Source organism: Poecile atricapillus, chromosome 3 (genome assembly GCF_030490865.1).
Source record: "Poecile atricapillus isolate bPoeAtr1 chromosome 3, bPoeAtr1.hap1, whole genome shotgun sequence".
Lineage (NCBI taxonomy): Eukaryota > Metazoa > Chordata > Aves > Passeriformes > Paridae > Poecile > Poecile atricapillus.
Genome location: NC_081251.1, coordinates 56038073 through 56051031, shown reverse-complemented (window position 1 = coordinate 56051031; position 12959 = coordinate 56038073). Strand labels below are relative to the sequence as shown.

General features: G+C 38.2%; 1 protein-coding gene across 1 annotated transcript; it reads left to right on the top strand.

Annotated features, from left to right (window-relative positions):
- Positions 1-5654: 5654 nt before the first annotated feature.
- Positions 5655-6489, top strand: TAAR2 (trace amine associated receptor 2). The gene is given in 5 exon segments (XM_058835709.1): positions 5655-6051; positions 6054-6145; positions 6148-6242; positions 6280-6407; positions 6410-6489. Coding segments are annotated over 5 exon segments (792 nt in total).
- The last annotated feature ends 6470 nt before the right edge of the window (positions 6490-12959 follow it).

Genomic DNA, 12959 nt, shown 5'->3' with positions numbered 1-12959 from the left:
AGAGACCATGGAGAGAAATTAATGACTGTACTAAAGTAAGAGCGATACTCAGCAGTCTTTCCTCCTTTCATAATCCTTGTAAAAGTGCATCATATCTGTATCTTGTCTTTGTTTCCTGTGCTTTGTAGAGCACTGAAACACTCTGTGCTGAAAAGCTTAAAATTTGAATGATGATACATTTCAGCAGGGCAAAGAATCAGGATCTGAAATTGTGTATTTTACTGTTCCATTGCTATCTTGTAAAATTTTCCCTCCTAAAAATGACATAAAAAGGAACAATGAAACATACACCACATTGGCACTTCTACTGTGGATCCTTGCTAATAACAATATGACTACTTTAATACTTACAAAAATAAAATAAGATAAAATTTTTCAAAATCTCTTTCTGATAAATAATGGGTAATTATTTTCTTCCTTCATCTCCAGTGAGTCTGGCCCTGCTGTAGTAAAAATTCTCACCCTCAGTGTTGCTTTCTGAAATAAAAATGTGTGATCACTTGGACAGTTTGATCTCAATTGAAGTGACAATTTCAGAAGTGCTGCCAAGTGATACCTCCTTTTGTCTGATCATATTTTTGATTGAATGAGAGATAGATCTTCTATGACAAATGGTATCCATCTAAGGCATTTTGAAGTATATTTAGTAAGATCAGCACATATTAATGTAGTCCCTTCAGGAAGTCAATGAAGTTTTTTCTTTTCCTTTATTCTTTAAAGTCCTATCTCCTTGAAAATCTGGAAATACTACTGTGTTTCCAGACAATTCCAGCTCTACCAGAGTTCACAGTTGGTAATTTTCTTTTCATAAATTGTGGCATCTCTCAGGCATTGTTTCCTGGTTGCAGGAGTTTGTGAATGAGTAGGATCCCAACTTGCCTGCAGGACAGACTGTAGTTCAAATAGAGCATGTCCCTACAGACAGTGCCTGGACCCTACTGTAAAGCTAATTCTTATAAACCCATGGAAACCAGAGACATGATCCTGAAGTAAGAAAAAATACAGATAAAGACACTCTGCTAGGTAGAACAAAAGCCATACATGCAAATAAAGCAAATCAAGGAATTAATCACCACTTCCCATCTGCAAAGCTGATCTTCAGACATTTCAAGGAAAGCAGGGCTCCACCAAGTGTAATGGTTACTTAAGGAAAAAACGCTGCAACTTCCAACACCCCAGTTCCTCCTTCTTCCCCCAAGGTTTTTATTGCTGAGCACATCATATGGTGTGGAGCATCTCTCTGGTCAGCTGGGGTCAGATGTCCCCTCCCAAACTGCTGTGCACCCCCAGGCTACTCAAAGAGAAGGCCTTTAAAATACTGTGCAAGCACTGCTCAGTCTTAACTTAAATGGGGATTGTGTGTATGTTGTCAACATTGTTTTCATCACAAGTCCAAAACACCACACCACACAAACTACTATAAAGAAAAACCAAAACCCAGCCAAAACCAGTGGAGAGGGCATCCAAGCATTGTGGCTGCATAAGACCACCATAATCTATTTAGTGTAAGTGGAAATAGTAAAAGAAATTTTCAGTGCACAGATGAAAAACTCTCTGGGCAAGCCAGTCTAGCCAAGGAGTCACCAATATTTATTCTCTGCAGAAGAAGGAGTTTCCACATACAGATTGCTGATGACCTTCACCTATACCTAGAAGGCTGTCCTCCTTGTTCTTAATAAACTAAAATATAAACCAGCTTTGTGCATGGCCCAACTCAGAAAGTTTCAGAAATAACTTTTTCCTCTGGTGTCTTGTTACCTAAAGGTGGCACCTTCCCAAAAAGCCTCCTTGCCTTCTATTTACAGAGGGCCTTCTCTAACACAGTGACAGTAGTGAGGTCCCAGGTTACTTCCTCTCAGCTCTAATCACAGACAGCATAAAGCTATTTCCCAGCCAGTGAGGGTGATGTGCAAATGAGATGTGTTAATGAGGCCACAGGGACTCTATTTGAACCCAAGTCATGGATAAATTAGGAAAGCATAAGAAAAGTCCCTCATACTCTTGTCCAATCAGATTATGAGTTAGGGCTAGTGGAGCAGAATATACTTTACTGCAATCTCAAAGTGTCATAATGCAAATTAAGTGCAAAGGGTATTTGTCAAATTCCTTATCAACACATTTAATTAGTAACCTTGTTAGACACTTCCCAGATGGCTACCTTTTGCAGAAAAAATTATTCTCCTGTGGGTGATTTCAGATGTTTTAACTTACCTGATTACTTGTGCAAAGCAATTACTCCAGCATGATGAAAAGCTCTGTTTCACCAGTAGACTTGTGTCTGTCCCTTTTGTCACCAGTGAGGACCGTTTGCAATGTCACCTTCTTCCCACACTTTATACAAAACTGACAGCAACTTTCGGAGTCCTGAACTGCTGCCTGTATCCTGCCTTAGTGCCTCACATTTTGGTGTAGCACCTCATGCATGGTGGTACCATCTGTGTCCAAATCTCGTGGTCTCTCAGATACCAGAGGCAGGAGGATTGGAAAAGAGAAGGAGCACCAGCTGCCCAAGTAGGACCCTTCTGGAAACCTCACAAAGGAAAGAGTCATTCCAAAATCGAGTATTTTAAACTCCTAGATTAAAAAGTCCATTATTGCAGTGTTAAACAGGAAAACTGAGATGTCAAAATGTGTAAATATTACAAGGCATATGGGTTTTCTTAAATCATTAACTCATCTTGTTAACTCATCTAGGCAATGCACACTGCGCACTCTCTGACCTCTACAATGCGTTAATATGCATTCGACAAGGGAGAAAATACTGGATGAAATCACTGTTCTACTAAATTCCTCTCCTTCAGCAGATTTTGTGATCATCTTCATTGTCCTGGATGCTACTTTCACACACTGCACTTAAAGACTTAATTCTGAAAAAGACTATGTCTACCTGTAAGCACTTTTTGACTAATTTGCTTTCACTAGACACAGACTAAATTTTATTAATTTCTTCGGTGACATGACTGGTCTGGAAGACAAAGGAAGAGCAGTTGCTATTATCCACCTAGTCTTCAGGAGGACTTTCAACACTGACAAGGGTAAGGGCTTCACAAGAAGGTAATGAAGTATGGGCTGGATGAGAAGACAGTGAGGCAGATTGGAAACTGGCCAGGCCCAGAGGGTGCTGATCATTGGCATGAAATTTAGTTGAAGACCAGTAAGAAGTGATGTACCCTAAGGGCTAACGCTAGGGCCAATCCTGTTCAACATCCTCATTAATGAGATGGATGATGGGGCAGAATGTACCCTTTCAACCTTAAAAATTCTGTGATTCTGTGAAATTCAATTCCTATAATAGTTACTGAGTCTTGCACAATGTTACATGGTCTTGCATAACCAGATACATTTGATTTCCTACTTTGTAGTTTTTTAATAGGATCTTTTCACCTTCGTGCTGACACTTTAAATCCAACTAGCTGCATGGGTAATTGAATTTTTTTCTATGAAACGATTACACAACAGCCTTTAAAAACAAATTTACTTCTTAAGAGACTGGATCTACAAGTAACTTAGACAGTGGGAACTCCATAGCCTGCTCCTAGATGTCCTGACTTCTGATTTCCCATAGGTATAGGAAAAGTCAATTTCCTTAAACACTGGCTGTTCATAGGGTACAGACTAAAAGCTATCTGTCAGTTAGAGAGGGATCACTGAAAAAAGAGTGTATCCCATATCCTTTGGACTTCCTCAGTTACCAACAGGGGAAAACAATTATTTGAGAAAACTTGAGCTTGTCTTTTGCTGTCGTTGCTTTGGTGAAGCTGGCCCAGTGGAATAAAAGCAGTTAGTAATAAATAATCAAATAACTCTCTTCAATCAATATTTAAGCCCAACATGAAAATAATGAGGAACATTTTTTGTCTACCTTAAGTCACCAAAAGAGTTCCCCCTATACATGAGGGTAAACAAATTAATAGAGCAAACAAAAATAATGGTGTTGGGAATACCGACACTTGGCTTTCTTTATCGCCCATTGGTGTAGACCCCTACATTGCATACATGTATTTATCTCAAAATCTACTGGGAATTAAGTATAATGTCATAAAAGAAAAATAAATCCCCATCTTTCATTAATTCAAGCCAGGTTACAGAGGGGATCTGCCTGTTACTCACATTGCAGTTTTGCAGGACAATAGCAAGATCGAAAAATATCTACTTAAAGTGTTGATGCATGGTATTATTAAGAGATAGAGGGAAGACTAAACCATAAAGCTGGCTGCCCATATCTGTTTTTAATCTTTTGATGCACAATTTCAGTATTTTCTTCATTCCAGGTGATAGGTGATAGGTGATACCAATTGAAAAAAAAGATCAGTGGTCTGAGCTGCTTCCCATGTTCATTTTAAGTGGGTTAAACTGCTGTGAAGAAGAGCAGTTTCTGCTTTTTCTTCTGCTTCTGTTTCTAAATTTGCTCTTTGTCCAAAACAAATTATCAGGAAAAGAGGTAGAAGAAATGGGTCTGGTTCTCCCCAAAAAAATGAAAGGAATCTTTTCCCCTTGAAACTATTCACTAGTGTATTCATTTATAACTACTGCACCTGGACCACAATCTATTACGGGAGGTAAACCTCAATATCCTTTTAGTCAGTGGAATTATAATGATAGGAAACAGGTTTATATGTAGGGAAAGAAAAGAATCTTGCTTATCATGCCAATTTTACAACTGATTTCCATCAGATGGGTTCATTGCTGGTACTTTGTGATGCACAGCTGGTGACTTTAGCAGCATAAATAATTTGGTAAGTGGGTGTTTGGAAACTGATTTGTGACTCTTAAGATGAGCATCTGGGTGAGTAGTTCATTAACTGAAACCTTCAAGAAAGCTGAGGTATACCAACTCACATAACATTTCTCCCATAGAAAAAATATCACTATTCTAAGAGACATATAAATTCTATATAATATTTATGGACTGAAGTGACTTGAGGGGTTTCTTTGTCTATGCATATTTTTCTTCTATCACTTTAAATTTACTATTATTATGACATATACACAATACAAGAACCGTATTTTACAAAATGCTCCATATACAAAATAAAATGTATATTATAATATAATTTAGTTAATTTGAGAGATAATTAAATTTCCAACTTAACTCTTTCAACTTTCAACTGCTTTTTTTATATATTATTTAATATATATATTATATTATATATTATATATTATATATAATAATATACTGTATATTATATATTATAATATATTATATATAATATATTATATATTATTTAATATAATTATATATTATTATTTAATTATAAAAATTATAATTAATTTTAAAATAGCTTCCAGTTACTAAATTTCATGTACCATTTCAGAAGAATAATTGGTTGTAGTTGGTCCCTATTTAAACCAAGAGAAAATTTGCCTCTGAATTACTGTATTTCATTTAGTTATGGAGTTCATGCTCTTGACTTACTTTACCTTGTATTCTTATATTAGGATTTGTAATATTTTGGAAACTTAATTGAATTAATTAACTGAATTGAACTAATTTAATTGAAAATTAAATCTGCTGATGTAACTACACTTCCAAAAAAAAAATCTAATAAAGGATTGATTATGCTTTCTCCAAATATCTCAAAGGATTTGACTGCTCTGGGTTTGAAAACAGATCCTGTCTTGAGAATTTTAGGTCAGCAAGAACAGGAGGGGTAATGTATTTATTCATAACAGCAGTCTTCATTCTCACTGTCTTTGGGAATCTGGCCATAATAATTTCCATCTTGTATTTCAAGCAGCTCCATTCTCCAACCAATTTCCTCATTTTATCCATGGCTGTAACAGATTTTCTGCTGGGCTTTGCTATTATGCCCTACAGCATGATAAGGTCTGTAGAAAAGTGCTGGGTTTTTGGGATTACATTCTGCAAGGTGCATTACAGTTTTGACTTGATGCTCAGTTTAGCTTCCATTTTCCATCTTTGTTCCATTGCCATGGATTGGTTTTGTGCAATCTGCCACCCTCTGCATTACTGCAGCACCATGACTGTAGCAGCCATAAAACAAATTGTGGCTGTGTGCTGGTCAGTGCCTGCTGCCTTTGCTTTTGGTGTATTTTCTCAAAAGCTTTTCCTTCTGGGATTGAGGGCTATGAAATGCTGATTAAATGCTTGGGCTTGTGCCCAATTGTGTTCAACAAACCAGGGGGTGGGGGGCTTTTTTATTGACAGTCAGTTTATTTGGTCCTGCTTGAATTATGACACGGATTTTTGTTAAAACTTTTACAGTCCCCCAAATGCACACATCAGAGTCGAGCCAGGCACACAGGCTCTCAAAAAACAAAACAAAACCAAAACCAAAAACCTAACAAAACAGAACATGAGCTTTCTAAGTATAAAGACAAGAAAGCTGTTAAGACTTTGAGTATTTTTATGCTGGGTTTCTTAATATGTTGGTTTCCGTGTTTTTTTGCAGTCCATTTTTAAATTTTTCCATTCCTTTACCTCTGTTTGATTCTCTAAACTGGCTTGGGTATCCAAATTCTTTCTGAAATCCATTTATCTGTGAATTTCTGTATCCATGGTTTCAGAAAACATTTAAATGTATCTTGAAAAGCAAAATATTTAATCCATGTTTTCATAAATTAAAATTAAAATTAAAATTAAAATTAAAATTAAAATTAAAATTAAAATTAAAAATAAAATTAAAAATAAAAATAATAAAAATTTTGTCTCAAGATCTGTCGGAGTAATAGATTCCACTAGTGAGAGTGGCTCTAGAAATGAAGAAGAAACAGTGGACTACTGAATATTCATGTTTCAGTATGAGTACAATAAGAATTTTATGAGTCAGTCCTGCAAAATTCTTTTCATTTCAGAAATTATTTACATACAGCACATAAACTCAATATTGCACCTAATCTTGTACTTATGCAGGTAGTGTTTCTTAGGGTTCACTCTTAATAACCCAAAACTAAACCTATCCCAGGCTCATACAGTGAGAAATTTGACACCCTTTTGTGAAGGAGGCATTAGCAGATACATAGACTCCTGCTATTCCCAAGCAAATAGAATGGGAGTGTAATTTTGGCTTGAAGCTGATCTTTTCCCCTGAAAACAATAGAATCAGGATTTCACCCCTTGTCCTCCTTGTGCTTCATATTTGGGAAGGAGTACTCGGAATCAGAGCATGGCTTGTACTCTTCTCTGTTTGTGTCTGGTCTTTGTTTGGATGTCAGGCCCCAGATGTTATAAAATATGCTTACTGACAGCTCACTGCACATTCACATCAAACTGGAACCTCTAATTTAGCTCCTTGCCATGCTGAGCTCCCTCTGAAGTCAGAAAGAGGCACTGTCAGCATGCACATCAATTACATGTTTAAAATAGACATAAATGAGTTGTCTTTACTGAATGCAGGCACTGCAGTGTTTTTATTGTGAATTGTACCTCTGCCTTACCTTTTGCAGTACCCATACAGTGTATACTCCACCCTTATTAAAGAGTGACTACCAAAAAGCCATCCACGCTTATCCACTTGTTGGTTTATCACATCTGCACTAGCATGCCATGCCAGAGATGGCTGCTTGTTTTGTTTGCTAAAAACTTTTTAATGGATCTGTGATAACATGAACACCTGCTATTTTGGATATGGAGAATTTCAGTTTCATACCAACCCTGTAACTCTTAAGACAGCAAGGATCTGAAAGGTCATAGACTTGTCTGAAGTGGTGTGTAAGGCTCTCACCTTTCCCAACAGAAACATAAACCCCATGGTCTTTAAGTTGACACAAGTACATTCTTTGTGCACAGTTGTCACTAGCTGAACAGCCAGACCAGGGAACAGAGCATAGTTGGATGCAATAAAATCTTTAGGCACCTTCAAGGTGGATAATATGGTGTCCCACACCATTGCTCCATGCATGCCTAGGGAGACCCCTGGATTAAACACAAGGGCAGCTGGAGTGATGCTTAGGGAGAGCAAGAAAACTGAGCAGCAAGTTGATTACAGCCAGTGACTCAGTTCTGGAAAGCTGGATCTCCAACACAGCCTAGCTCTGACTTTCAGAGCCTGTGCTGTTGCCTCAGGTTTTCCTAACCTCATCTTAATCTGGTTTTGCTCCTGCAGTGTGTTCCTGGGGACCAGCTCTCTGGGGAAGCAGAGGGCAGCCTTTGCATACAACACCTTTCACACAACACCTTAGTGACACGGTGACATCTCTACCATGGTGACATCTGAGATGTCACCAGGAACTTTCTGGGTCTCCTTTTGGAGCTGAGACATGTGAAATACACAGTGTTTGGGGTGTGACACACAGGGCCTGTAGTGTGTCAGCAATGGCAGGGAGAGCTGAGCTCCCTGCAGGAGAGACGGTGTTGCAGCCAGTTATTGTCTGCATGCAGCTCAACCTGGCTTCTTCAGAGAAATTTGCATGCCAGATTTGTCTTCGTGTTAAAACTAGTCCATGATGGGATTTTATTGAAAGTTAACAAATTATATATGGTCCCTGATATCCTCCTAGCAGTGACACCATGAGTCAAATGATGGATCACAAAAAATTGTCTATAACACTAGTCTCAGATAACTACAGATCCTTTTTAAGTGTCTTCACAATGTTTGTTGCCAGCAGTATTTTCCACAGCACTCAGCTATTTTGCAGAGTTTAAATCCCTTCTGTTATGTGCACAAGAATGTGCTACATTAATGTTAGATGCCTACATCTCAAAATACATATTTAAATATTTCTGAAGGGTCTTCTAAGTATTAAATGTCTAGCTGGTGACACACAGTGCAATTGGAGACATTTAAGTAATGATTAAACTACTTCATTAACATACAGCATAAATAATTTAGAGTCAACCCAGTGCATTACATCTCCTACAGTGACAACTTTTGTATTAGACAGCACATCTTCAGGGAACAATATTGACCTGTCTGGGAGGTTTCAGTGTGTCATGTCCTTCTGTGTGTTCAATGTGTGCCCTGGATGTTAAATGAGTATCTACTTCTCTAGTTTTGCTAAATGACTTGCAACTTCTCAGTGGGTCTTTCTTTAGTAGTTCTTCTGGACAAGGGCTCTTGCAGATCTGTCAGATGGTGTAATTTGGCTCCTGAGCAACTTTGTGGCATGCCATGCTGTTCTCCCTGCTGTTAAGCTTGATGGTGGTGCTAAACTTGCTGCTAAAAAATACCCCACAGCTTTGCACAAAACCTGGTGCATCAGAATAAAAGGGATTTCTTTTTTTTCTGCAGACCACACCTGCTGGTACACAGGAGAACATAAGTGTCTTCATTGGTTTTTTTCCTTTTGTTTTGGTGGGCTTTTTTGAGGAGTTTGGTTTTTTTTTCCTGAAAAACATTATCATTTATTAACCTATTTTTCCACACTACACAGTGGACTGCTTTAGCACAAATTCTGGTCTATATCAAATCCAGTGTTCTTATTCTTCAGGAAATCAGCCAGAAGGGTTAGGATGTCTTGATTCCAGCAAGAGCTGACATTGCCCTCAGAGGAAGGACAATCCTGGTTTCAGGAGGAAGTTCAAGCTTCCACATCCAGATGAGGCCCCCAGTCTGAGAGTGCTTCCATGGTCCTTTTCCTTTTTGGTCCATCCCAGTGTGAACATGCAGGAGAACTAGGTGTGGTTAAGAGTATCCCACCCAGGAAATCTGCACTCAGCCTCCCTCTTGCACTGCCTCCAACAGCAACATTCAGAGTTCTCTTCAAAAACAGTGATTTTTATTAAAAAAAAATGTTACATTTTTAGCCTCAAATGATTTGCAGCTCAGGAACTCAGGTATTTCTGCAGTGCCTGCTTCTGGTCAGGATAGTTAAACTCTCTTTTATTCTTTTAATATTTTCTGTCATAGCTTAAACATTGAGGAAGGATTTCCTACCCTCTTGTGGAGTCCACAGGCAAAAGCAGCTTTAACAAAAAGCGTCAGCAGCACCTTATATTAAGACAGGGGTGTAAAAAAAAAAAAATAAAGTCAAATCCTTGAGTTGCAAACACACCATCTGAAAACTTCAAGAAGCAGATTGGTTTACTTTTGAAAGCTCTGTGTTGATTTTCATTTTACACCTTAATACTGCAGAGCACTTAACAAATATTTAGCATAAAGTTTCAAAATTAATTCTTCAAGATTTAAATTAAAAATCTTGGTTTGCAGGCATTAATTTTCTACTCAAAACTAAAATATGCCAAAGAAGTCAGATAAGTTCAGGCAAATTAGTGCTTAATAGCATCTATTTCTCAGCTACAATGTTTTTAACAAAAAAACACTTCAACATTTTAATCAGCTTTCTGACAAAAGGGCATATGCAGCTATAGCAGTAATATATTAAAGTAATTTCTTTTTCTGTTTGGAGAACCTAATCAAATTATCTTCCTTCCAGATCAGTTGTGCGTCAGCCTTCATGGCTGAAGCAGCAACAGAGCATTGATGAAACATTACAGCTAACACTGACATTAAAAAGGATGTGGAGTTTCTCAAAATACAGCTGTGAATCTTTTCAGCTGCATATAAACAAAAAACATTCCAATTTTTCCTGTAATAAAGAAGGAATGTTTTCACTTTTATTTTTAATTACCCATTTCCACCGAAATGCAGGATGGAGAAAAAAGACTCAAGTATGGGATTGTGTACGGAAGGACATCTTTTTCCCTAGAGAGCTTTCCCCAACTGATCTTTTTCTTCAATGTGTAAGTAATTTTTTTATCTGGTTTTCTTCATCAGGACTGTGTTGCAATACTTTGTTGAATACCTTGAGTTTCCAGATTATGACTTCATCCAGGCTCTGGATCTCACAGCTCGTGTAGTATTGGTTTGACTTTGTTAAGATTTCAGGGCCTAGAAATGCAAAGTGTGGGCTTTGTTCCTCTGCTACATGCACGTACAGGTGTGGAGCCATCCTGTCCAAAATGTTGGGAAATATGTCCGTGAGTGCTTCCATCCATCATCTCCAGAAATCCACTCTCCCAACAAGTTTCTGGTCTGCTCCGTGGTGAACACTGACATTTCCCCAGTGTCATGCTATGGCCAACATCACAGCCAGCTCCATGAAATCATGAGAGTACCTTGGGGCTCCCTCCTACAAACCCTGCACCTCTTGTGATGCAGTTGTGTGTAGCACCTCACCTTCCTGTTGGATTTCTCTCTCTTAACTCTAATTATACCATCTTTCACCCATTTCCTTAGATCACCAAAAGCACCAGCCCTGTGAAAGAAGTAATTTTCTTAGATAGCTTTTCAATTTAATTCTTGTTCACCTTTAGCTTGATTTTCTCAGGGTTAAATACGAGCTGGTTCGTATAGTTTTGGTTTGGCTTTTTTGCTATTGTTGGTTCATTGGTTGTTTTTTTGTTGTTCTTGACTACCTTTCTCCAATAGTTGATATTTTTACTTTCTCAGCACCTAAGGATTTGTGCAATGACACTTCCTGCATGGATTATTTCAACTCTGACTGTAGGTCTATAATTTATGCTTAATTATTTCACTAAAAAACACTATGAAAATAAATAGTCATTGCAGTCGCAATACTCAGACTACCATTTTCAGTGTACTCTGCTGCCTTCCTGTCATATTCTTTATAAATCAATTAGAAACTCCTGGAATTCCTTTCAGAAAACTTTGCAAATATTTATACAGGCTCCTTTATCTTCTCAGTATTTGCATCTACTGTTACATATAGTAACTGGTAAGATGTGAGTGGGCTTAGATACAGCAAGATAATACAGTAACCTAAGAAATGTGCTGGATTCTAGGAAATGACCCATCACACTGAAACGTGTACATTTGATACATTATCCAGATTATCTGCTGTGTGTATACCCTCACAAGTTACATGGCCAAGACACTGAAGAACCATTGTATCCATCAGTCAGTGGAAGCACTCATGCTTAAAGCACAGGAGGTAGTTATTTAGATATCACTGGCTGAAAATTAGCACCCTAGTTACACCAATCTTTCCAAATGAGCTAGGGGATGAGAATGGCGCCAAAACTTTTTCCAGCTGAAATACTCCCATCATCTTTACCTACTCACAGGACTGCAGGCATGATAAACCAGTGTCAGCCTGCTTTTATAAATGTAATTTTTCATCCTGTACCTGAAAAATATTTTAAATGTGGGTTGATTTATGGTATGATGGTCTACTTTTGGAAAAACTGCCTGCCTTTCCATGTGCTGCATTCCATTCCTTATGAAAAATAAGTTATCATTTAGGAAGGTTGTTACATTACCTCAGAGAAATTAAAGGTTAGATGTTTAAAAAGGGAATAAATAAAATATAAATAAAACCCCTATAATATTTGTCAAAGGTTACATGGGCTAAGCTTCAGCTCTGTCTCCCCAGTGGTTACTGCACTGCACCCCTTTCTCACAGACAGGACACCAAAGTGATGGCTATTTCAGTGTGTGAGTACGGAAGCAAGATCACCTTATTTGGTGACGCAAGACATTCTGGTGCATCTGGCTTTTCTAATTTTATGGGCTGATCATTTTTTTTATCAGCCCATAATAATAGTGATAGTGATTTTTATTTCTCGCTGTGACAATTTAGCAGAAATCAACACGACCACAGTAGTGCAACATGGTTCACTCAGGGAGGAAGAAAGTGTCATTCTACAGAGTTTGAAAATTATATTTAAAGTCTATGAAGCAACCCAGGACCAGAACATCACCTTTAATCATAGCAGATTCACCACAGGGCAAGCAAGGGAGGAATTGCAGGCAATTACATTGGCCAATTCTGCTTCCTTTGGTGGAAATTGCAGGGAGCAAGTGATATCTGCACAGCCTGAGACCAGTGGTCTGGCTTCAGGTCAGGGCTGCACATGTGCCTGGAGACAGCAGAATATGGGGGATGGAGGGGTCTGCTTCAACCTGCCTTGCTTTCTCCTACCCCTTGCCCAGGCCAGTTCAGCCACCTCAGCCTTTTTTCTACCATTAAAATATTGCTCAGTGTAAAAAGGCAGCTTTTCATGGGCCGTATCCAGGTGGCTGGAGGCCATTTGGTGC